This window comes from Topomyia yanbarensis, chromosome 1, assembly GCF_030247195.1.
Source record: "Topomyia yanbarensis strain Yona2022 chromosome 1, ASM3024719v1, whole genome shotgun sequence".
Lineage (NCBI taxonomy): Eukaryota > Metazoa > Arthropoda > Insecta > Diptera > Culicidae > Topomyia > Topomyia yanbarensis.
The window spans coordinates 173,800,997-173,824,052 of NC_080670.1; the positions used below are offsets into that span (position 1 = coordinate 173,800,997).

At 42.7% G+C, this 23,056-nt stretch overlaps 4 protein-coding genes across 4 annotated transcripts; 3 read left to right on the forward strand and 1 right to left on the reverse strand.

Moving 5' to 3' along the window:
* Window positions 1–968: 968 nt before the first annotated feature.
* Window positions 969–2,261, forward strand: LOC131681764 (uncharacterized). The gene is made up of 3 exons (XM_058962798.1): window positions 969–1,198; window positions 1,260–2,069; window positions 2,120–2,261. Exons 1-3 carry the CDS (start codon window positions 1,056–1,058, stop codon window positions 2,223–2,225), a joined length of 1,059 nt encoding a protein of 352 aa, XP_058818781.1. The 5' UTR covers window positions 969–1,055; the 3' UTR covers window positions 2,226–2,261.
* On the reverse strand, window positions 2,258–3,029 carry LOC131681773 (frataxin homolog, mitochondrial). The gene is made up of 2 exons (XM_058962809.1): window positions 2,630–3,029; window positions 2,258–2,565 (listed from the first exon to the last, which is right to left on the reverse strand). Exons 1-2 carry the CDS (start codon window positions 2,939–2,941, stop codon window positions 2,296–2,298), a joined length of 582 nt encoding a protein of 193 aa, XP_058818792.1. The 5' UTR covers window positions 2,942–3,029; the 3' UTR covers window positions 2,258–2,295.
* A 3,692-nt stretch (window positions 3,030–6,721) lies between these two features.
* On the forward strand, window positions 6,722–11,974 carry LOC131676095 (uncharacterized). Its single transcript, XM_058955221.1, has one exon. It carries the CDS (start codon window positions 6,722–6,724, stop codon window positions 11,972–11,974), a length of 5,253 nt encoding a protein of 1,750 aa, XP_058811204.1.
* Window positions 11,975–13,983: 2,009 nt separating this feature from the next.
* Window positions 13,984–17,760, forward strand: LOC131681783 (uncharacterized). The gene is made up of 9 exons (XM_058962818.1): window positions 13,984–14,054; window positions 14,155–14,778; window positions 14,835–14,925; window positions 14,982–15,068; window positions 15,125–15,463; window positions 15,522–15,869; window positions 15,924–16,265; window positions 16,319–16,978; window positions 17,042–17,760. The coding sequence occupies exons 2-9, from the start codon at window positions 14,199–14,201 to the stop codon at window positions 17,295–17,297; spliced, it is 2,703 nt and encodes a 900-aa protein (XP_058818801.1). The 5' UTR covers window positions 13,984–14,054; window positions 14,155–14,198; the 3' UTR covers window positions 17,298–17,760.
* The last annotated feature ends 5,296 nt before the right edge of the window (window positions 17,761–23,056 follow it).

Sequence of the window (23,056 nt, forward strand, 5' to 3'; positions counted from 1 at the left end):
CATGAATTTTAAACTGAATAGAACGTCCGGTAAAACTGCTGCTGGGGACAGCAAGTTCTAGTTTCTACTCCGTTTATTAGGGAACCGTTATAAAAATGTGATTCCAAAGTGCATTGAAAATCCAAAAATCCAGCTTTTTGGCCTCGTTGTTGGCTCGTTTATCCTGAGATTTTTATATTTATTTTGTGGAAGATAAGCGGACCCTACACGAGCAGAAGTATTGAAAATAAATCATATATTGATCAATATATTGATGGTGTAAGATCATCTTGAAAATATTGATTCTGTGGAATTTAAATGGGATTGGGACAATATTTCTGTTTCGTGTAGGGTCCGATACACTGATAAAAATATAACAGTAACATCTATTAATTTTACACATAGATTTTTGCAATTAGCGGCTGCATATGCATACTATTTACTCGCACATAGATCTGATGAGAAAAATATCAATACATACTATTTTTGTATTGACATTTTATAACTTCGGCACATAAAACATAAGTCTATAGTGACACGTACATATAATTTATGTGTAAACTTGTTGAATTCTACAGTTTGCACTTAAAATATATGTTTTGCACTTGATGAATATACTCTTTTTGCGCATATAATTGCTGGATTGTACAGTCAGATTATTTTGAGTGTATACTGCCGTGATCCGCATAACAGTCCCATTTGTTATGGGTTTCCTATGCATGTGGGACTGTTATGCGTATCACGGCAGTATAGTGCTGGTATGCATTCAATAATTCTCGACTAGGACCGTTAAGTCAATGATGTCAAACCGAGAAAAATGAGAATGAAGCTCGGAATGAAATTTAGCCTAGAGTTTAGCACATCGTTTTTATTCATTAATTAATTACTGTAAAATTTTCTATGGTGTGATTTTGAGCGACTGTGAATAAGCGTGTATGATAAAAGGACTGAAATTTTCGAAGGGAAATTTCAATCGGCCTCTGTGTATTTATTTTGACATGTAATACATCGTAAATGTAAACACTATACGAAGGATTCTCGAATCCGACAACGTTTGTAATTTCAGAATAAATTCAATGAAGCGTAAGTACTGGGGTTCCTTAGAGGATGGCAGCGACAAAAAGAAGGAAGTTTCTAGCAATGAAATCGTTCTTCCCATGACAAAAATGGAAAAATTCCAACAGATTAAACTTCCGTACACAATCAACCGCGGAAAGAGGTATGTAATTTTCGGTTCAAAATGTTCCGCGCGAAACAAATGCATTCGAAAATATTTCCAGCATTCCCCTGAAAAATCCTCTGGTTACACAAACGGTGGAAGTGATGAATCAAACGGAAATGATCCAAACCTTGATCGACACCTATTCGACCAAGTCCGGCTACAGTTACATCCTTAATCCCTGCCAGCTGATGCCGAATATTGACTTTCCCCCGGCTAACACAGCTGATTTAAGCGGGAATGAGAAAATATCTCGTCCTCTTTGGTTCGTTAATCCCCACGATAGCCGATTCACGCGGGGCGAACCAAAAAACTACCCTAAACTGACGAGGCCCGTATTGATGCAAGCACTCAGAAAAGTCATCTGTGGTCTGCTACGGGTCACCGGTTTTTCGGAGATAAATGAATCCGCCTTAATCATGATGGTTGATGGGATAGATCAGTACATGCGATTGCTGTGCGAATCGATGCGTGACGTTTTGGTCAGCGAAGGTCGTGAGACAGAGTCAACACTGGATATTTTAACGCTCGAGAAAGGGTATTTCTCCGTTACCAAAAGGAGTGTCACTAGTTTGCATAACTATTACAAGGAACTCGGCAATAAAAATAAGAACGAGATTCGCGAATTTAAGGAAATCTTCCAAGAGTACGATAAGTTACTGCAGGAGAATCATCTATCTGCGGCCCAAAGCATGCATCAAACAAGCAGCAAGCTGGACGGTGTCAAAGAGGAAGATTATATGAGTTTCTTGGACGCAGGTCAACATACGCAACAAAGTCATGACACATCCGGGCCGGCTTCGGCCTCCATGGACGCAACGTCGGCAATCAACATAATGAGTTTCCTGAATGGCGAGGGAAGCGGCACAGAGTAAGTATGCTGTTCAATGACAAACAGTGGTAAACATATTTTTTCAACAGACTGAAAGATATCTTGGATGGCAATTTGTTAGAGTCCACAAGGCCGTCCAACACGGATCACATAGCACAGATGCACTCGAAAGACTCTTTTCATCTAGATTCGTAATTTAATGGCGGCGTAAAATATATATCAGTAAATTTATCTATCTCGTATTTTTTATTTAAAATCTCGACAATCATTTGCTTCGCCTGCTATGCGGTAGTGATAAGAAATCCACTTTCTCCTTTATGATCTCTCCGATTTCCAGCTGCAGAAGTTCGTGCAAAGAAACCCCGTCGTGCTTATATACCCAATAGCCTCCATTACCGGTTGATCGATCAGGGATGAAGTCGTACCGTTTAGGGCCACTTTTCGGTGAACTGAGCCAAATTTGTCTATTCGGCGATTGCCGATTTATCACGTAGGTACCATGCGGGTTGCCCAACTTCACTGTGAGTACACCGTCCTGGAAATCTTCGAAGAATGAAACAAGCGCCCAAGCACCGTATAGACAACACAGCAAAACTTACCCCGTAGGTGATATCTGCATTTTTCAAAACATTCGTTTCCTCCACTAGTTGCTCCAAGTAGTCGCACAGTGATTCCAAAGTATCGGAACAAACCGATTCGAATGTAGCCGAATCTATCAAAGAGGTGGCAATGAATTCGTTTGGATTCATCGAGCTGAAGTGCCTCTGCGCTTGAGGTAAAGTTGCTTTGCGGCGTTGGTCATTGATAGCACAGTAGGTGAAATTTTTGCTGGTCCTGTAAAACGTTTGTCGAATGCACCGGGGAGTTATTGCGCGATAGGATAGAGCACGGACTGCGGCTTGAAAAATCATGTTCGTGATAAAGCCACAATATAGACTGATAACGCAACTTCAAAGTTATTGTTTTGTTTTTAATTTAAGCAGAGTTAACGCTCAGGCATACACGGAAACAAAAAACTACCTAAAATTGAGTTCCTTTGACTCAATCTCGTGGTATCGTGGGGGAACTTAAAATTAGGTAAACCGTGTTGAAGGTAGTTTCCATTTAACCACGGCAAAAAATACAACTCATTGATAGGTTTTTTATACTCAAATTTAAGTTGAATTTACCTAATTTTGAGTTCACCCCAAACAACTCAAAAGTAACTTCCCCCACGGAAGATCTCGACTGAGTCGAACCTCTCGTTTTGTTTTCGACAACACTAATAAGTGCGAAAGCGACGCACAACTCAAAAGTAAGTTAAAAGAACTTTTCTGCAGGTTGTTTTATTTAACCGTGTAGAGTCGCGCGTAGACACCTCATCCCATCAGCATTACACGCTCAAAAAGTATTGCGCACTTCTCACCATTACAGTACCTTATTCACCTTAACTAAACGGCGCGGTTGAGAGAAAGAATCGGTCGATAACGGAGATGGCTGCCGGTATGCTTATCGACGCTGGTATGGAAAAGCGTTATTTTGGAGAAGCTGTTCTGACTGCAACGTACCTGCAGAATCATTTACCGTCGAGATCACTGCAGCAAACTCCTTATGAGCTCTGTTGGGGGCGTAAACCGCACCACAGAGAACAGACATCCATGATCGAACAAAAATATTTAAAAAACGTGTGTAAACATTTTAATTAAAATATGATAAACACTAGCGCCGCCACACCAACCTATCCCAACTATCCGTCAAATCCATTCCGGAACCGGTTCGAAATCCTGAATGGATTCAGTATGGAATCTTGCTCAAAGAAAACAACCGATTCCGACTCTATCGGTTGATGCATTTGAGCTGGAATTCATGCTGGAAATCCGAATCGGTTCCGGACTAGTTTGACTGGGTAGAGGAATAACCGATGTCAATTCTGTCGAACTTAGCCACAAAAAAAACATGACGACAGTAGCGCACCTGGTTTGGATATCCCAACTACCTTCGAAACCGTTAGAGATTTTACACAAGTTGAATGCTGAAGATGGACGTCTGTTCTCTGTGCTTGTAAGTACGTGAAAGACTGTGGAGATACCAGTGTCTTCTTATTAGTATACGCGGACGATATGCTTGTTGCTTCAACCGATGACAACGCACTACTGAAAGTATTTCAGAGTAATCGAAGATGAATTTGAACTAACAAGTTTGGGTGATGTGCGCCACTTTGTTGGAATGTAAGTTTCTCGAAAAAAGGTGCATGCATACGTCTGTGAAATTGCACGGAAGAGTTGTTGAAGCTTCACGGACTGACCGAAGCCAAAAACTGAAAAATCTCCGCTGCTCCCATAGAATCCGATTGGACCGCCGCCAAATGTGTTATGCGTTACATCAAGAAGACGAAAAGCTACAGTTTATGTTTAGGTGGTGCGTTCGATGAGCTTCTCGGATTGGGCTGGTGATCTACAGAGTTGCAGATCAACATCCGGGTTCTTGTTCAAGTTCAGTGGATCCCCAATATCGTGGACCAGTTACGAACAAACCATGGATGCCGAATACGTAGCGCTCAGTGAGGCTTGCCAAGAGGCCATCTGGCTGAGGCGACTTCTAGCTGATTTTGGAGAACGTCGAACAAAACCAACTATGATACGAGGTCACGGATGCTCGCCTTCGTTCGGACCGAGAGATCAAGCTGCAGATCCAAAATCGATAATCTGGGGAAATTCGTGCAGGAACTCTGCCTTAAGAAGCAAATTATGCTGGAATAATGTACTACCGAGTTGATGACTGCAGATCGCCGCTAGGACCAAGGAAGCACGACTGCTTCTGTGGCGTACTGGGATTGGAGTGATAGTTGTGTGATAAAGGTTACTCATCGAGGAGGAGTGTGGAAAGCGATAAGTCCCAATAAAGTCCAGCCGGAAATGAACTGGAATTCTGGATGGTTCCAGTTCGTATCCCGGCTCTAGTGACACAACCGATTCTAACTAGGTTGTGTCACTGGAGCCGGAATGCGAACTGGAACCAGCCAGAATTCTGGTTCATTTCCGGCTGAGTCTAACTGGGTTACCTTCGCTACAATCTGTGTGCGCATCCACGCACTCCTCAGTTGGGTCAATCCAAGAGGCAACCAGCGTTGGCAATGTTCCAGATTTATCTGGAATCTTCCAGATTTTTCCCAAGTGAACAGACACTCGTTCAAGCCAGACATTTTAACAGATTTTTTAAATTTAACCAGATTTTTCTAGATATTATGCCAGATTTATCTGAAACAGCCAAAGTTTTTTTAAGCTTCCAGCCAACAGTGAAATAATTTATTCTATCAGATTTTTAAATTACAGAAGTTGTAACAAACAAATTTTGGAAATCCTGATCATATTCCATTAATACACATTCTATGACGACAAAAACGGATGCAAAATTCGATGACATTGAGGTAGCTGTCAAGTGACAAATTTTGTCAGACATTTTTAGTTGAACTGCCAGATTTTTTTCGAAAAATAGTGGTGACCCTGGAGGCAACACTGCTGCACAGAATATTATAGTTTTGCGCTTCATGCTCACACAAAAGGAAGCATTAAAGTCCTGTTCCTATAATCTCAGGTCCGCGTGTTTATTGTTCTGTACGTTGCATTAGGTCGCATATTCCGCTAGTTGCTACTCTGGTTTCCGCCATTAAAAAGACGGGCCTGTTGAATACAGCCAAATTCTCAAAGAAAAGTGCATGTTTCGCCGTTTCGTTGTCTTCCATTATAGATCGAATTAAAATACATTTTAACTAATTTTCACCTGTATCGTCCTGTCAAAAAAATGCAGACGAACATGGTCAGGCGATGTTGATTGCGCCACATCGTCTAACGAGCCCCACAGTCCCCTTCAGCGACGAACGATCGCAGACTCACTCCCTTCGTCCGATCAGAGGATTGTCAAGTGACAATAAGAAATGAAGGTCACACATCAATATTAATTCCTTTGAGATAGGCAGCAGTCATTTCCTCGTGAGACATATAGTCGAGCAAATCATTAAGTACACGATTTCATGAAAAATTAAATTAATCGTTTGTTCCTCGGATTCTTATATCGAAATTTGCGCTTGTAGGTATAAAAAAAAATTGAATTGTACAAAAATACATATATATCGTTTTAGAATACCTTTAGATACAAAAATACCAGCGAATGCACTCAATCAGCATTCCCTACATAACCTCTTAATTTCCCATACGGTAAGAATTTTTGAACTTAAAAGTAGATTGAAATCTGAGATTAAATATAATGCAGGTTAATCAGCTATACAACGCTGCTGGCAAATTAGTTTATAAATAACCCTAGTCGTACGACTTGATGCTGAGACGAGATCTTCGACTAATTAATAGTTGCGCGATAGCATAACGAATAGCGAATTCACTAAACGTAAGCTTATATTCAATATTCGTTAATCAATTTACTTATAGTTGTTTTACAATTTAAGGAATTTTGTAACTTGCTATTTGGATTAATCATTGGAATAAAGTTCACAAAATCGGACGAATTTTCTCTGCTATCGGCAACATTTTTACAAAATTCGTTTATATTGGAGTTAAACGATGTCGACCAGAGCGTCTAAAGCAGGATCCGGCATGACTTTGGCTAGTGTCCAGGGAGCTGGTGCGAATCCTGGCGAACCGCGGCCCACCCGTAAAGATCATAGCTGTGGTTTGTGTGATCAACGCGATAATTCTCGAATGGTCCAGTGCGACAGTTGCGATCGGTGGTATCACTTCAGGTGCGTTGAAGTGTCTTCAAGTATTGCTGATGTGGACTGGAACTGTCCATTTTGCGATGTCGCTAACAAATCAAGACTACAGGCCCCCACAAACGACACCAATAAACCATTGGACCATCAGAATCAACCCCCACTCGACACTAGGTCGGTACGCTCACGAACGTCTAACAGTGTCTGTAGAAGCGAGTCTAAGAGGAAGGTGGCCTTGCAACTAAGGAAACTAGAAGAGGCTAAAGCTATAGAACAGCGATACTTGGATAAGAAGTACGAGATCTTGAGCGAGTTTGGAAGTGATGTGTCATTGGAAGAGGACGAAATTGAATCACTCCCCGATTCCATGACGAAAATTGAAAAATGGATAGAGAGCACAAATCATATCGGAGAAAGAGACGATTCCGGTTTACCTGTCGAAGGGAACGAAGGATCTATAAAGCATAACGTCAATCACGATGGATGCGATGAACCGCGTCCTAGGCTGCCCGGCCGTTCATCCCGGCATCATCCGCGACTACCTGTCTCAGATCAACATGGCAGGCTAGCCAGACGACGAATCAATCAAAGATCCAATCTTCCGCTCGACTTCAACCCGGACCTAGGATCAACACCGAATGAAATGAACAGAATAAATCCGTCCGGCGAAGAGACTATTTGCATCCTAAACCGAAGCCAGTTAGCAGCACGACAGGCAGTGTCAAAGGACTTGCCAGATTTTTGTGGAAATCCAGAAGACTGGCCCCTTTTCTACTCAATGTTCAACACGTCAACTCAGATGTGTGGTTTTTCGAACGAAGAAAATATGCTCCGCCTTCGAAAGTGCCTGAAAGCAAAAGCGCTGGAAGCGGTTAGATGTCGACTGCTGCATCCTTCGAACGTCGCTGGTGTTATCTCGACGCTAAAAATGTTATACGGCAGACCAGAAACGATCATCCAGGCAATCGTTCGAAAGGTTCGAAGTCTTCCGTCACCCCGTATTGAGAACTTGGAAACCTTGGTTAACTTCTCACTCACCGTGGAAAATCTGTGCGCTACAATTCAAGCATGCGAAGTTGATGACTTTGTGTACAATGCGTCGCTCAGGTACGAACTAGTCGAGCGGTTACCAGCGTCTCTGAAGCTCGACTGGGCAAAGGCCTCCCGAGGAAATCTAACACCAACTCTTCTGGACTTTAGTTCCTGGCTATACACAATAGCGGAAGACGCAAGTGTGGTAATGATGTCTGAGGAAAACGATACGAAATTTCGTGTCAAGAAGAACGGATATCTTAATGTTCATTTTGATGCCGAAGAAAATCGACCAGCTGCCACAATAGTGACCAAGCAACCATCAATGAAGACCTGCGTCGTGTGCAAAGGAGATTGTCTATCTATAGCTAAGTGCAAGCGGTTTGTAGAATTCAGCTATAACTCGAGGTGGGCAACAATAAAGGAGTTGAAACTGTGCCGAAAGTGCCTTCGACGACACAACGGGCCATGTAACCAGCAAAGGCAGTGCGGTACAAACGGATGTACCTTTCTGCATCATCCCCTCCTCCACAGTAACGGTAAATCGGAAGTCGAAGTTGAGTCTACAAGCTCTAACACCGCTTCTAACTCCGGAGTGAACTTCGAGCATACGTGTAATTTGCACCAAGGACAGAGCAGTGAAATTTTGTTCAGATTCATACCCGTAATCTTATATGGACCGTCAAAATCAGTACTTGCCTACGCGTTTATAGACGATGGATCCGAGCTCACCCTTTTAGAAAAAAGCCTTGCTGACGAATTAGGAGTCAATGGACCGTCAGCATCGCTTTGTCTTAAATGGACCGGAGAAACCAGACGAACCGAAACTTCCTCTCAACGGGTCAGTATGCAAATCTCTGGATCAAAGCAGCTAACAAAAAGATTCGAACTGACAAATGTGCGAACAGTGCAACAATTGCAACTCCGACCGCAAACAATGATCGTTTCAGAATTGCAAAAACGATTCCGCCACTTAGCAGGACTTCCAATTGAATCTTACCAAGATGCCCGTCCACGGATTCTAATAGGCGTGGACCATGCCAAGCTTGGGCACGTCATGAGAAGCCGCGAAGGGAAACTAGGAGAACCAATCGCCGTGAAGATGCGCCTTGGATGGACCGTCTATGGATGCATGACGAATGATACTCCTCTAGAACACGCGGTCAACTATCACGTCCCGGATATCTGCCCGTGTAATCAAGAAGGCGATGACCGTCTTCATAGGGCGATGAAAGAATATTTCTCTCTAGATGCCATGGGCATCATCAGTCCAGCTAAATCGCTTCTGTCGGCAGACGATCAACGAGCCCACCATTTGCTGGATACGCTAACTGAGCGAAAAGGACAACGGTACGAGTCAGGCCTCCTTTGGAAATATGACAACGCGAGACTGCCTGATAGTCGCCCAATGGCACTAAGACGTTGGGAATGTTTGGAACGTCGAATGAAAAACGATAAATTGCTTAGCGACGTTCTGAACGCAAAAATAGACGATTATTTATCGAAGGGCTACATCCGAAAGCTCACCAAGGAAGAGTTGAGTGATCAGCGACCCAGAACATGGTATCTTCCGGTGTTCCCAGTATCAAATCCAAACAAACCGGAGAAAACGAGATTGGTGTGGGATGGAGCCGCATCAGCTCATGGAGTGTCTCTCAATTCGGTATTACTAAAAGGTCCGGATCTTCTTACACCGCTATTAGACGTTTTGATTCGATTTAGGGAATACCGAACAGCTGTGTGCGGCGATATACGCGAAATGTACCACCAGATTCTCATGAAGGAAGATGATCAGAACAGTCAGCGCTTCTACTGGGGATCTAAGGACGGGAGCACGGAGCCTACCGTCTACACCATGCAAGTGATGACGTTCGGAGCTTGCTGCTCACCCAGCGTAGCTCAATACGTGAAAAACAAAAACGCAGAGCTCTACAGACGCCAATATCCATCCGCAGTACAAGCTATCATAAAACAGCACTATGTTGATGACATGCTTGTCAGTGTGGAGTCTGAAGAAGAAGCAGCAATACTTGCTCAAAACGTCAAGTGGATCCATGGGAAGGGCGGATTCGAAATGAGAAACTGGCTATCGAATTCGACAGCTGTACTGACCAAACTGGGCGTGAATACTGCAGGCGAGAGAAGCTTGGATGTTGGATCGGAGACACTCACAGAGAAAATTCTCGGAATGTGGTGGAGCACTGTGAAAGACTGTTTCACCTTCAAAGTATCTGCTAGGAATGATAAGGGGCTACTGTCCGGGCATCGTCGGCCAACCAAACGTGAAGTCCTTCGGACCTTGATGATGGTGTTTGATCCGCTAGGACTCATAGCACATTTCCTGATGTTTCTCAAGGTGCTGCTGCAGGAGATCTGGCGGTCTGGAATTGGGTGGGACGAGGAAATCAATGATCAACAGTTTAAAAAGTGGCTGCAATGGGTGAAAGTGCTACCGAAGGTCGAGAACGTGGCAATTTCTCGCTGCTATCGAATCCTTACGTCCGTGGGAGCAGAAATTCAAATGCATACGTTTGTTGACGCTAGCGAAAATGGTTTCGCTGCTGCTGTGTACCTGAGATATAAAGAAGGAAATTCCATTGAATGTACCCTGGTATGCGCAAAAACAAGGGTTGCTCCGTTAAAATTTTTGTCCATTCCACGTTCGGAACTGCAGGCAGCCGTGCTGGGTGTTAGGTTGGCCAATACTGTTCAGAGAGCGCTTACAGTCAAAGTGCATCAACGGTTCTTCTATACGGACGCAAAAGACGTATACTGTTGGCTGAATTCAGATCATCGAAGATACAGTCAGTTTGTGGCTGTAAGAGTCAGCGAAATTCTTGAAAGTACAGAGACGCACGAATGGTTATGGATACCCTCAAATGCTAACGTTGCTGACGAGGGAACTAAGTGGAAGGACATCCCCGAGCTTAACCCTACTGGCCGGTGGTATCGTAGTCTTGAGTTCCTGTGGAAACCGCAACAGGATTGGCCGCTGGCATCGCGAAATATTGGTACGACGGACGAAGAACTTCGATCTCATTTACTGGTTCATACCGCTGTACTACCATCAGTCATACCGATAGAAAAATTTTCATGCTGGAAAAAATTGCTCCGTTGCACCGGCATGGTTCTCCGATACGTTTACAACTTAAGGCGCAAAATGGGAAATGAGCCTATCCTCAGTGGACCACTAACACGCAACGAGCTGGTTCAAGCTGAGAGCTATCTGCATCGTATAGCACAAGGAGATTATTACGCGGACGAGATAGCTGTGCTGATGCTGAACCGTGAAATGCGGAGCCAAGAAAGATCAATCCCGAAAAGCAGTTCCGTTTATCGGCTCTGTCCCTTCTTGGATGAGAATAACGTGCTCAGAGTTCGAGGTCGCACTTCCGCCTGCAAGCTGATTGACCAAGATGCAGCAAACCCTATCATTCTACCCCGCGATCACCATATAACTATATTAATAGTGAGAAATCACCATCAACGGTTCCATCATCAAAACCACGAAATAACGGTCAACGAGCTACGACAACGCTTCTCCATTGCACGGCTAAAAGCTGTATACAAAAAGGTTCGAGCAGACTGTCAACAATGCAAAATCGACTGCGCAGCTCCGCGTGCACCAGCAATGGCAGATCTACCTGCAACACGCCTTGCTGCATATTGTCGACCATTCACATACATAGGAGTGGACTATTTCGGACCATTCACTGTATCTATCGGTCGTCGTACGGAAAAAAGGTGGGGTGTGCTTGCGACGTGCCTTACAACTCGTGCTATACATCTGCAAATCGCTCACACGCTGTCCACAGACTCTTGTATCATGGCCTTACGTAACATAATGGCTAGAAGAGGAGTGCCAGCGGTTATTTGGAGTGACCGGGGTACCAACTTCCAAGGTACTGATAAAGAACTCCAATCAGTGCTCCGAAACATCGATCAAGATCGGCTCATGGCGGAATTCATTTCAACGCACACCGAATGGCGCTTCAACCCACCTGCATCACCACACATGGGGGGAGCATGGGAGCGACTTATCAGGACCGTAAAGCAAAATTTGTCGAAGATAGCATCCTCTAGAGTGACGACTGTTGAAGTGCTGGAAAATGCTCTAGCCGAAGTAGAAAATATTGTCAACTCCAGACCGTTGACAAATATTCCTATCGACGATGACAATTCTCCCGTGCTAACGCCCAATCACTTCTAATGTTCGTCTAATGGCTTGAAGCCATGGGTACCCTTCGACGACAGTCCGATGGGCCTACGAAGTAACTGGAAACTTTCCCAGGCTATGGCCAACTCGTTTTGGAGACAATGGCTTCGAGACTACTTGCCAACGATTACGCGTCGCACCAAATGGTTCACTAACACGAAGCCTGTTGAAGTAAATGACATCGTCATCATTACGGACCCACGGATGCCACGTAACTGTTGGCCGAAAGGAAAAGTTATAGCGACTAAACCCGGACCTGATGGGCAAGTGCGGTCAGCGACAGTGCAAACCATCAGCGGCATCTACGAAAGACCAGCAGTGAAGCTCGCGGTGCTAGACTTTGGCGTTAATAGTAATGCACCTCGGATGAATCCATCGGGCATTCCGGGAGGGAGTGTTGATTGCGCCACATCGTCTAACGAGCCCCACAGTCCCCTTCAGCGACGAACGATCGCAGACTCACTCCCTTCGTCCGATCAGAGGATTGTCAAGTGACAATAAGAAATGAAGGTCACACATCAATATTAATTCCTTTGAGATAGGCAGCAGTCATTTCCTCGTGAGACATATAGTCGAGCAAATCATTAAGTACACGATTTCATGAAAAATTAAATTAATCGTTTGTTCCTCGGATTCTTATATCGAAATTTGCGCTTGTAGGTATAAAAAAAAATTGAATTGTACAAAAATACATATATATCGTTTTAGAATACCTTTAGATACAAAAATACCAGCGAATGCACTCAATCAGCATTCCCTACATAACCTCTTAATTTCCCATACGGTAAGAATTTTTGAACTTAAAAGTAGATTGAAATCTGAGATTAAATATAATGCAGGTTAATCAGCTATACAACGCTGCTGGCAAATTAGTTTATAAATAACCCTAGTCGTACGACTTGATGCTGAGACGAGATCTTCGACTAATTAATAGTTGCGCGATAGCATAACGAATAGCGAATTCACTAAACGTAAGCTTATATTCAATATTCGTTAATCAATTTACTTATAGTTGTTTTACAATTTAAGGAATTTTGTAACTTGCTATTTGGATTAATCATTGGAATAAAGTTCACAAAATCGGACGAATTTTCTCTGCTATCGGCAACAGGCGATTTAAAAAGTTTGACGTTTAACTCAACCCGCCTTTGCTAATTGCCCCTCGGAACAAATGCAATTTGCGAATGCGATTTAAAGGCAATTTCAATACTTAGACAAATTTTCTGGCGGCTGGAATGGACTTGGTTGTTTTTTGCGTTTTTCAAACATTGCAGTTCATTGGTGTGTTCTCACTTGTATTTTGTTTGTCTAGTGCACTTCATTTAGCCAACGAATGTAGAAAATTGTGGAATCGTGTGTAAGTATAGTAGAACAAGATCTCTGACATAAAGTCTTAATGAATGTCAGATTGTGATAAGTTTTGGTGTGCAATATCAATTTAACCTTTGATTCTTCCTATAAGTTGGTGGTGATTACCTAATATTCTGGTAAGTATATGTGAGTAGATAATGAATCCGAAAATAAGTATTATTTTTAATTATCATATTAGGCAATTAAGGGCGATAAAATGGCGCGTTCCGTGGGCGATTTAAGGGTGGGTTAGACGGCAAAAAAATGACGGCGGCAAATCGCCTAAATGTTGCATTTGAAATAGCCACCTAATTGCCAGCAATTTGCTGGCAAATTGAAGGGCAATTAGCGCATCCGAGTTGGCAAATAGCCCCCCATTAGCCAGCAACTTGCCCTTTTTGACTGGGACCCGGTCAAACCTTTCGGAATTTGATTCGGAATCCTGAATGGAGTCAGTATGGATTCCAAATCAAATGCAACAACCGATTCTGAGTCGGAATCAGTTGTTGCATTTGATTTGGAATCCATAAAGACTCCATTCAGAAATCCGAACCGGTTCCGGAATGAGTTTAACTGGGGACTATTCGCCTCTCTTTCTGTTCTCTCTGGGTAAAACGAACTAAAAATGCCTCAACCTTTCTATTTCGTTATCTTGATTTCAGCTGTCGAAATATTCAATTTTGCGTGTTTGGAATTCGATTCTTGTTGTTTTTGCTTATTAATGGTAATGTTTTTCTAATTAAAACTGTCCGACATGCGAAATAGTTCTATCTGTAGGAGTAGTTTTAACAGTCATACATTTTATGTCCAAAACCTTCCACCAGGCTGTTCGGTCGTAGAGTAACGCATTGCACGATCAAAACATCCGATGGACATCATCCCGGTTCGACAGTGTCGACTGTGTCTACACTATGTGGAGGAATCAGATGGGACAGAATGTCCTGCTGCTACCCACACCCAGGAGGACACTAAAAACCATTCCCTCATTGCTAAGATTCGCGAATGTTTAGGTGTATCGGCTCCACCGGATGGTAGCCTGTTTATTTGCCGGAACTGCACAGTAACCGTCGATATGATTGATGAATTCCGAACCCTTTGCCAACAGGCAGCTGAAATATACAACTTGGTTCCGATACTATCAGTAGAAGACGCCAAATGTATGCAGTATTACAACAGTGTAAATGAATTACACAAGTTCATACGAGAGAAACGAAACGCAGTCAGCGAAGTCGTTGCAGGCAGGGAACCGGAATTCATAGACGTTACGTTGGACGAGTTCCCCATAAAACAAGAACCAGAAATTGACGATGAAAAGCTCCAGTCGGAACTGCTCGAGGATGAGGTCGCAGATGATCATGTCGTTGTGTATAAAATGGAAAACGTCTCGGAATCGGAAGAAGACGATGTTGAAGATTATGAGATGAACGATTGCGATTCATCGCCAACCCGTAAGTTTATTTTCATATGTGCTATTTCGAAATTGTACATAAAGCGAACATTTTAGCTTCCCGAGTAAAACGACGGAAAGCTCGTGAAAGGCGGGCAGAAACTGAAAGCCGTGAGCTTGGTAGGACTAAAAATGGACTGGTGGAGGGGTAAGTTTTAGTCTTGATTGTATATTGATTAATAAAATGTTAAATTATTTTACCAGCAAGCGACTGATATCTCTTCCACTTAAACTCGCCATTGCACAAGAAGTAAGAAAGCATCCACAACTGTGGGACATTTCGATAGCGAGGTGAGTGTATTTTTTGGGCCTTTTATGTTTTTACTTAACGAATTGGTGATTTTCAGCTCTGCTCAAATTATCGACGAGACGTGGGCTAAATTGGCGCAAAAATTTGAAACAGATTTGCCAACCTTCCGCTTCTACTGGCGTCGTATGAAAGACAATTATCGTATATTGCAGAAAAGAAAGAAAAAAATTACCGGGGATTCAACTTATGCGCGATTGATTTCAGTATTGACAGAGATCTACGATGGCGGCAAGAAACAGATCATATCGGAGGAAGGCGTGAATGCTAAGGTTATAGCTAAAGACGGAGGAGATCCGTTCAGAAACGATAAGAGAAAATTAATTCTACTCCAAACAGTGTACAACTTTCCAGTTATATGGAACAGCAAACATCTAGAGTCAGTATTCCTTTTTTCTTCGCTATACCTCATTTCAATAGATGGTTTTTGTTTGCAGTCATTATAATCAAGATGTGCGAGATCACGTCTGGGATCAGATCGCGGCTGATTTGGGCGTAGCGCCGAGCAAAGCTAAAGAATGTTGGAAGGGTTTGCGAGTATTTAAGAAACGTTTGCAGCGGCTAACCAGGGGACAGTTACAGCAGAAATATCCTCTTATAACCGATGCTTTGTATAAAATGTTAACTGAAATATTTGGTACGGTAATGGAGGAAGCGGAGGAAACCGATGCTGTGAAAACGAGTGAATTGCTTGAAGAATTCAAAGTTTTCGAAAATGACAGAAAGCTGGAACTTGCACAAATTTGTTTTGATTATGAGATTATTTGGAACACTCGCCATCCTGAGTAGGTTTTTGTTGCTGAAGGAATTAAAGCCCTAATAATTGTTTGTGCTTACAGTCACAGTTCATCCAAAATGAAGGACGCTACTTGGGACGAAATTGCTGGAAAAATGAATATTTCGCGGGCTGAGGCAAAATATCAGTGGATTCGTCTGCGAGGAGTATACCGTGCACGGTACTTGCGCTTATTGGAAGGGTTAAGCAGTACTGAGGACAAAGTTTGTTCAGAACCTTTGTATCAATTGCTGGAGAAAATGCTTAGCGGGAATATGAAAATTGGAAAGTCGAGTGGAGTAAGCGAACGACGGTCGAATCTATTTTTGAACAATGTGGAGCTAAGGATTAGATTACTCGAAGAAATATCGAAACATGAGAATCTTTGGAACACGAATCATCCTGAGTAAGCGAATTAGAAACAAGTACTAGACAGTATTTTTAACTTTGTAATTTTAGTTTCCGCAACAAAAGAAGTCGCGAATCTAACTGGAAGAAAATTGCCGCCGAGTTCGACGTTAAGCCATTAGCTGTGAAATCCGAATGGATACGACTTAAAGAAATGCATTCCTCAGCGGTTTCCGACGTGTCTTGCAGCGATCAAAATATGTCCACTGACGAACGATTGCACACGTTGCTGAATCAATTATTGCCGACTACCGAGAAAAAAGCCCCGAAAGAAATTCTAAAAGAAATTGACGGCAAACCGAGAAAAGATCTCATGAGGGAAGGACCCAAACGCCGGTTCCGAGGAATGACAACTTATGATAGCACAGGTTGCGTGCAAATTGCGGATGGCAAAGGAACGATGCGTCATTATAAAATTTGCGAACTTTGTGGAAAGCCAGTCGAACGGTCCTTGTTCGAGTACCACATGAATCAACATAACGGATTGAAGCCCTACGCGTGTTCCTTCGTCGGCTGTGACAGACAATATAGCAACAAAATTACCCGAAACCGTCATGAAGTGATAGATCACGGAGAGGATGGTTTTAAATTTGATTGTAGTGAGTGTGGAGCAAAATTCAAGCAACGGTCCAGGTTTGAGCTTCACTATGCGTTGAAGCATAAAAGCCAAGAGTTGCCGTGTGATTTGTGTGGAAAGCTGTTCAAACATCGGTGAGTTTGCGCATAGTACACGTGGTTTGATAATATTCCAACAAAACATTTATTCATCTACAGCAAGCTTCTACAAAAACATAAAGTCCTTCATACGAGTCATCACACCTGTAAAGTGTGCGGAAAGATCCTTCAAAAGAAGTGGACTTTACATGTACACATGCGTGTTCATACCAAGGAAAAGCCTTATCCGTGCGAGCTGTGCGATCAACGGTTCATGCTGAAGGTCCAAATGAAAACACACCTACTTAAAGTTCATGGCGTTCTGTTGCAAGATCTTGAAGCCATGAAAGCTAGTGCAGCAATATCAAATGATTAAAGTAGTTTTACAATTGTTTTAATAAATATACTGAACGTGATGAATTTAGCACCACTTGCACCTGATATAATCAACCGGACCAAAACGTTGCATAACGCAGGGCTGATTTTTGGAACAACACGTGTTTTCATTCAGAGATTCAGCCCTTCGTTATTCAAATTCGCGATATTATGACAGATCGGTTAAGCGCGGTGTTTCATGGAGCGCGGCCGTTCTTTTCAAACGGGAAAGCTTGCGTGGTATTTTAGGTAAATGCGCTAATAGTTCGTGTGTGATTTTTTCTTGCCGATAGTGAACCAGGGTTTGCAAGGCAAACAACAAAAAACAGCACTGCAATCATCCGTACAAGGCGGCAATCGAAGCGGCAATTGCGTCAGCATACACAGCAGAAAAAGTTTCAGTCAGGAAATAAGAGAGTGTAATACATCCGGACAATTGTTCGGATTAACCGTAAGTACACTGGACGAAACGCTTGAGAAAAGTACATAGTGTAACAAAGATCTTGAATAAAACTAAAAAGTGCAGAAAGTTCCCATTGCCAAACACCATTTTATTGGGTGGCGTCGTTTTTTACATGGTGTGACCTTAGTACGATTCAATGAATAAGTTTTCTGAATATTCTTTTTATATCAATATTTGATAATTTGGGAGAAATTTTAGGGCTTGGGTCCTATTTCAAGAAAATTGCATAAAATTTTTATAACGAAATTGGATTCAACGATATTAACAGCACCACGACTTGGCTCGCTTGTGCCATTCAGCACCGCAATTCCCTTCTCATACTATTCAGCAGCACTTGTGTTCGCGAACTACTCGATCTAGTCCCCGACGATGGACCTACCCTACTCCGACGGAGTATTCTCCGGCGAGAGAAGTTCTCCCGAAATCGTGCTAACCAGCCAGGTGTCAAGGTCAGTTCGGCGATTCCGGTGGAGCAGGGTGTCCGGTTCGATAGTGCCCCGACGACCCGCGACTGGTGGTGTCTTGTCGCGATCTACTCAATCTAGTCCCCGGCGGTGAATCTAGCTTACGGAGAGTTCCCAGGTGAAGAAAGCTCTCCCGATACCGATTCTTTGGTTTTATCACCACAACTTCTTGAGCCCTTTGGCTACCTGTCTGGTGTCATTAAGCACAGCAACTCTTTTAAACCCTTTCCATTTCGCTCCACTTACCTGGTGAGCCCTTACTTGATCACGAACTACTCGGTCTAGTCTCCGACAATGTATTTAGCCTACTCCGACGGAGAATTCCCCGAACCGATGCAAGTACTTCCGAAAGCCTGGACAAAAACTGCGTCAAAAGGAAGTTCACTTCTCTATGCACCCAAGCCGACACATTTGGGATGAGTTGGTGGGTCCACCTTCCTTTCTCTGCGTTGCCCTACTCCTGCTGCAATTTAACCAATGAGTCCGCTCGGACCAGCCTCCTTACGTTACGTGAATTTCTCCGCAGGTTGCATTTCACGTCCTCAGCCAGTGTGATGCAGATGGGAACCATCTCGGCGATAACGCATACTCCTTCCGACGATATTGTTCTGTAAGCACTCACCACTCGTACGGCCATTAGCCAGAATGTCCTGTTCACGGTTCCACTTGGTTTTCAGCGCAGTAACCCAGACAGGAATCCCATATCGGAGTATCGATGACGAAACAGTTGATAGCAGACATCTCGTGCAGCTTCTCGTTTGGCATGATTCTCACGATTGCGTTCGTTGCCTTCGCCGAATTTTGCAGGCCTAGTCGACGTGGTTGTTCAAGCTCAACCGGTCGTCGATTATCACTCCCAATTGCTTCAGTGCACGCTTCGATGCAATTACGTGCCCTCCGACGTCAATCTGTATCCGCTGAATCGCTTGCAGTTGCTGACCAACAACACCCTCATCTTGTGGTGCGCTATTTGTGTTCATCCAGCTCTCGATCCCGTCTATTGTCTCCGACGCCAACACCTCCACTTCTTCAAGTGTCTCACCCACCACCGTTAGTGATACTTCGTCCGCGAAACTCACGATTTTCACTTTCCTGGGCACCCTTAGTTCTAAGACCGCATCGTATATCCCGTTCCAAAGAGTTAGATCGAGAATGGAGCTCGGAGGAACGCCCGCTGTGACTTCCGTTGATTTCTGCCCTTCGCTCGTCTCGTACAGCAGCACTCTGCTCTGGAAGTAGCTCTTCAGGATCTGGCATAGATAGTCGGGAACCCTCATTATGTGCAGCGCTGCAGCGAGGGCTTCCCAGTTGGCGCTGTTAAATGCATTCTTCACATCTATCGTGACTACAGCGCAGTATCGATCTCCTCTTCGCTTCTGTTTGTATGCCTTCTCAGCACTGTCCGAATTGCATCCACCGTTGATGCTTCTTTGCGGAATCCGAACTGCATTTTGGATAATCCGCGCTCACCTTCCGTGAATTTCGTCAACCTGTTAAGGTTGATCCTTTCCAGGAGTTTTCCGAGTGAGTTTAGCAGACATATTTAGCCACAATCTTTCTTGTTAGGTCAGCCGCATCCACGTTCTCAACGAAGAGGTCTTTGTTGGAGGCTTTCGTCTTTCACCTTCGCTCACCAGTCATCCTTCCTCCTACTGCAACTGGGTTCAGTTGACCAATACGGTAGCGAATCGACTGGTGGTCACTATGTGTATACGTTTCGCATACTCTCCAATCCATGTTCGCCGCCAATGAAGGTCTACAGAATGTGACGTCGATGGTAGACTCTATCCCGTCTCTCCGAAATGTGCTAACCTTAATTGCATAATCGTGCGTCTAATTTCGCTAGAGCTTCCTGCAGGATACACCCTCTTGTGTTAATTACTCTACTGCCCCATTCCACAGTCCAGGCGTTGAAGTCACTATCGGCTTCCGACCAATCAACTGCTCGGTTAACTGCTCCAACATTAGACTGAACTGCTCTACTGTCCACCTTGGAGGAACAGCTACACACGAAGATGTCGTTTATTTTAGCGATCACGAAGCCCTCGTATGAGCGTTCTACCATTTCTTGAATGGGGAATCTGCCCATAACTTGTATCGCAGCTGTTTCCGATCTATCCACCACCCAGTTACCGTTGTATGTATGTATGTTTGTATGTGAGTGTCAAATAAAGTCACTAAATTTTATCATAGATGGCTGAACCGATTTGCACAAACTCAATTTCAAATGAACGGTATAACACTTCCATTGATCGGACTTCCGGTTCCGGAGTTACGGGTTAAAGAGTGCGGTCACAACAATTTCCCATACAAACTGGTAACCCTATGATGACCAAATGAAGTAATACATATTGAAATACGTTCAACATTACTTGGATTTGGGGGTATAGATCACTAATGACCAATCAAAATAGCTTTGACCACATAGGCTACCTATGACGGATCCTGATACCACCGGAGAACTCGCCAAGTTCTCGAGCTAATGTCACACCTATTTCCCAGCAATCTTTTAACCGAGAAATTTATAATGTATTTTGCGTTGCGTGTAATACGTCAAAACCCTACAAAACAACTAGCCCTACATTCAACAAAACGTCGAACAAAGTGGATCAGCGTAGGACGTTTGTTCTTCAAACTTTTCTGCGACAGAGTGCAAAGTTGATGTAAAAATGGAAATTAGGTGCATTTTTTCTTATTTGATGCAAATTTGTTATACATTGCTAGAGTGATCTCCCCCTAGAGTTGACCTAAAATTTTTCAACATAATTAAGAGCCGAACGGATGCACTTTATTTGCTGCAACAATTTGACATATTTGTATGAAAACAATCGAATGATTCTGAATCCTGTGAAATGTTCTGGGATATCGATTTCAATAAAAAAAAGTTCCCATTGCGTTTGAAAGCAACTTGTCGGGAGCTCTTGTTCCCCGGATGAGCGTTGTTAAGTATCTAGGAGTGATGTTAGATACGCAATTGGTTTGTATTTGGTAAAGAATCGGGAAGCTTGAACTTCATTTTCGCACAGCAATTTTTTTTGCTGATATTTTCAATCTCAAAAGCTTCTCTACTACACTCTAGTGCGCTTTACGCTAAAGCATTGTTCGGTATTCTGGAGCTGGAAACCATAGTTTGTAAACTAAAACTACAAGGGGCAACCCTATGCGGTTGCACGAACTGTAGACGTGGGACTATACTACTTAATGTAAAATATTTATTTTCTTAGTACATTTAGAGTAATAATAAATCAAATATATTTCTTATGAATAGTTTAAGCACACCCAATCAACATCGAATGTTGCATATTTGGTCATTTGCACTAGGTGATCGAATCCGATTAAACTTATTTGAGAAGATCTGAAGAAAGAAGACAGAAAACCGTTACCGAACTAATATCTGAAACTTAATCATTATAGCACAAGATCAGCTATAAAGCTATTAAAATTGAAAAATCTTTTCGATTGTGTGTGGTAAAAAACCCGGACCGACGAAGAAAAATCAAATTGTAGACAATATAATCACATTTCATGTATAGACCAAGCTTTCTAGTTATATTTTGCCATTATTGTAACTTTCCTAAAGTACGCGTACAAATGTAGCGAATTCAGTGGCCTTAATCATATATCGAAACTGTAAATATACAAGAATCGAAAACAATTTTATATATGGACTTAAATGCGTTTTGCACTGGTTTTTCGAGTGGCAGTATATTCATTCATAAATAGGCTTTGTGGTATGTACCTATTAGCAAAATCAAAATATGATAGGCTGAGTGGAAATGAATCACGTGAAGTGGAAATGAATCAATGAATTGATCGAACGTATATAATAAACTTACGTCGTGTTTTCCATCGATCCGCGTAAATTTGTTGCTATGAAAGTTGTCGTCTTTGCGCAACGAAAGCACAGATTGCTATCACGCAGGTTACGCATGCAACCGCTAACAAACAGGGATGCCACATTGAAATCTGTGTTTCATTCAAAAATATCTTTTTACCATCTGTGATAACTGATACAGGAAAAAAATCTGTGATAAATTTCCAAAAATCTGTGAAATTTTCATCAAAATGCCAAAAATCCGCATCTGTAAAAAAGAATCTGTGATCAAAAATTGCGAAAAAAAACCTGTGACATTACAGAAAATCTGTGAATATGGTAACCCTGCTAACAAGTTAGATATACCTACACCTTCGCCTCAACCATTGAACCCAAGCGCACAAAGCAAAATGAGTCAACGCTGATGATGATGATGGGTAGAGCGAAAGAGACAACTAGTACCACGATACTATGTTAACCGTGTTTGCAAACGGAGCTCGAATGTACATGCGATTTTGTGTACGAACAATTGTGTTCGAGATTGTATATAAAGGTGTGCCTGGAAAAAAAATGTTGGTAAAAATAAGAGTTTTTCAACCAACGTATAGTATTAGATTAAAAATAAAACTTTTTTTTTGAGTACTGTTCTTCATTTGCTTAAAAGGAAAACTTTTACTTTGATTATTATTCTTGATTAATTTAAAAGTTTTACTTTCAACCTAATAGTTGGCGTTGGTTGTTTTTTGCTAAGAGTGGAAGACTCTTACTTTTACCAATATTTTTTTTCTGTGTGAAAGAAAGCATGTGTTTGAACGAACAAGTTCAGTCGCGTGTTTGGACGGAACTGGCTAGCGTACCCCCACAGCCAGTGTAACGGACTTCTAACTCAGCTACACTGGCTGTGAAAATACACAGCGCAGTGATCTCCTCCGCCTGCTGTTCAACAGGTAACTGAGCTTGTCCGGCCAAATCCGTTCTTTAAATAGTCGACGATGACGTCAGTCATAGAAGCGTAGCGC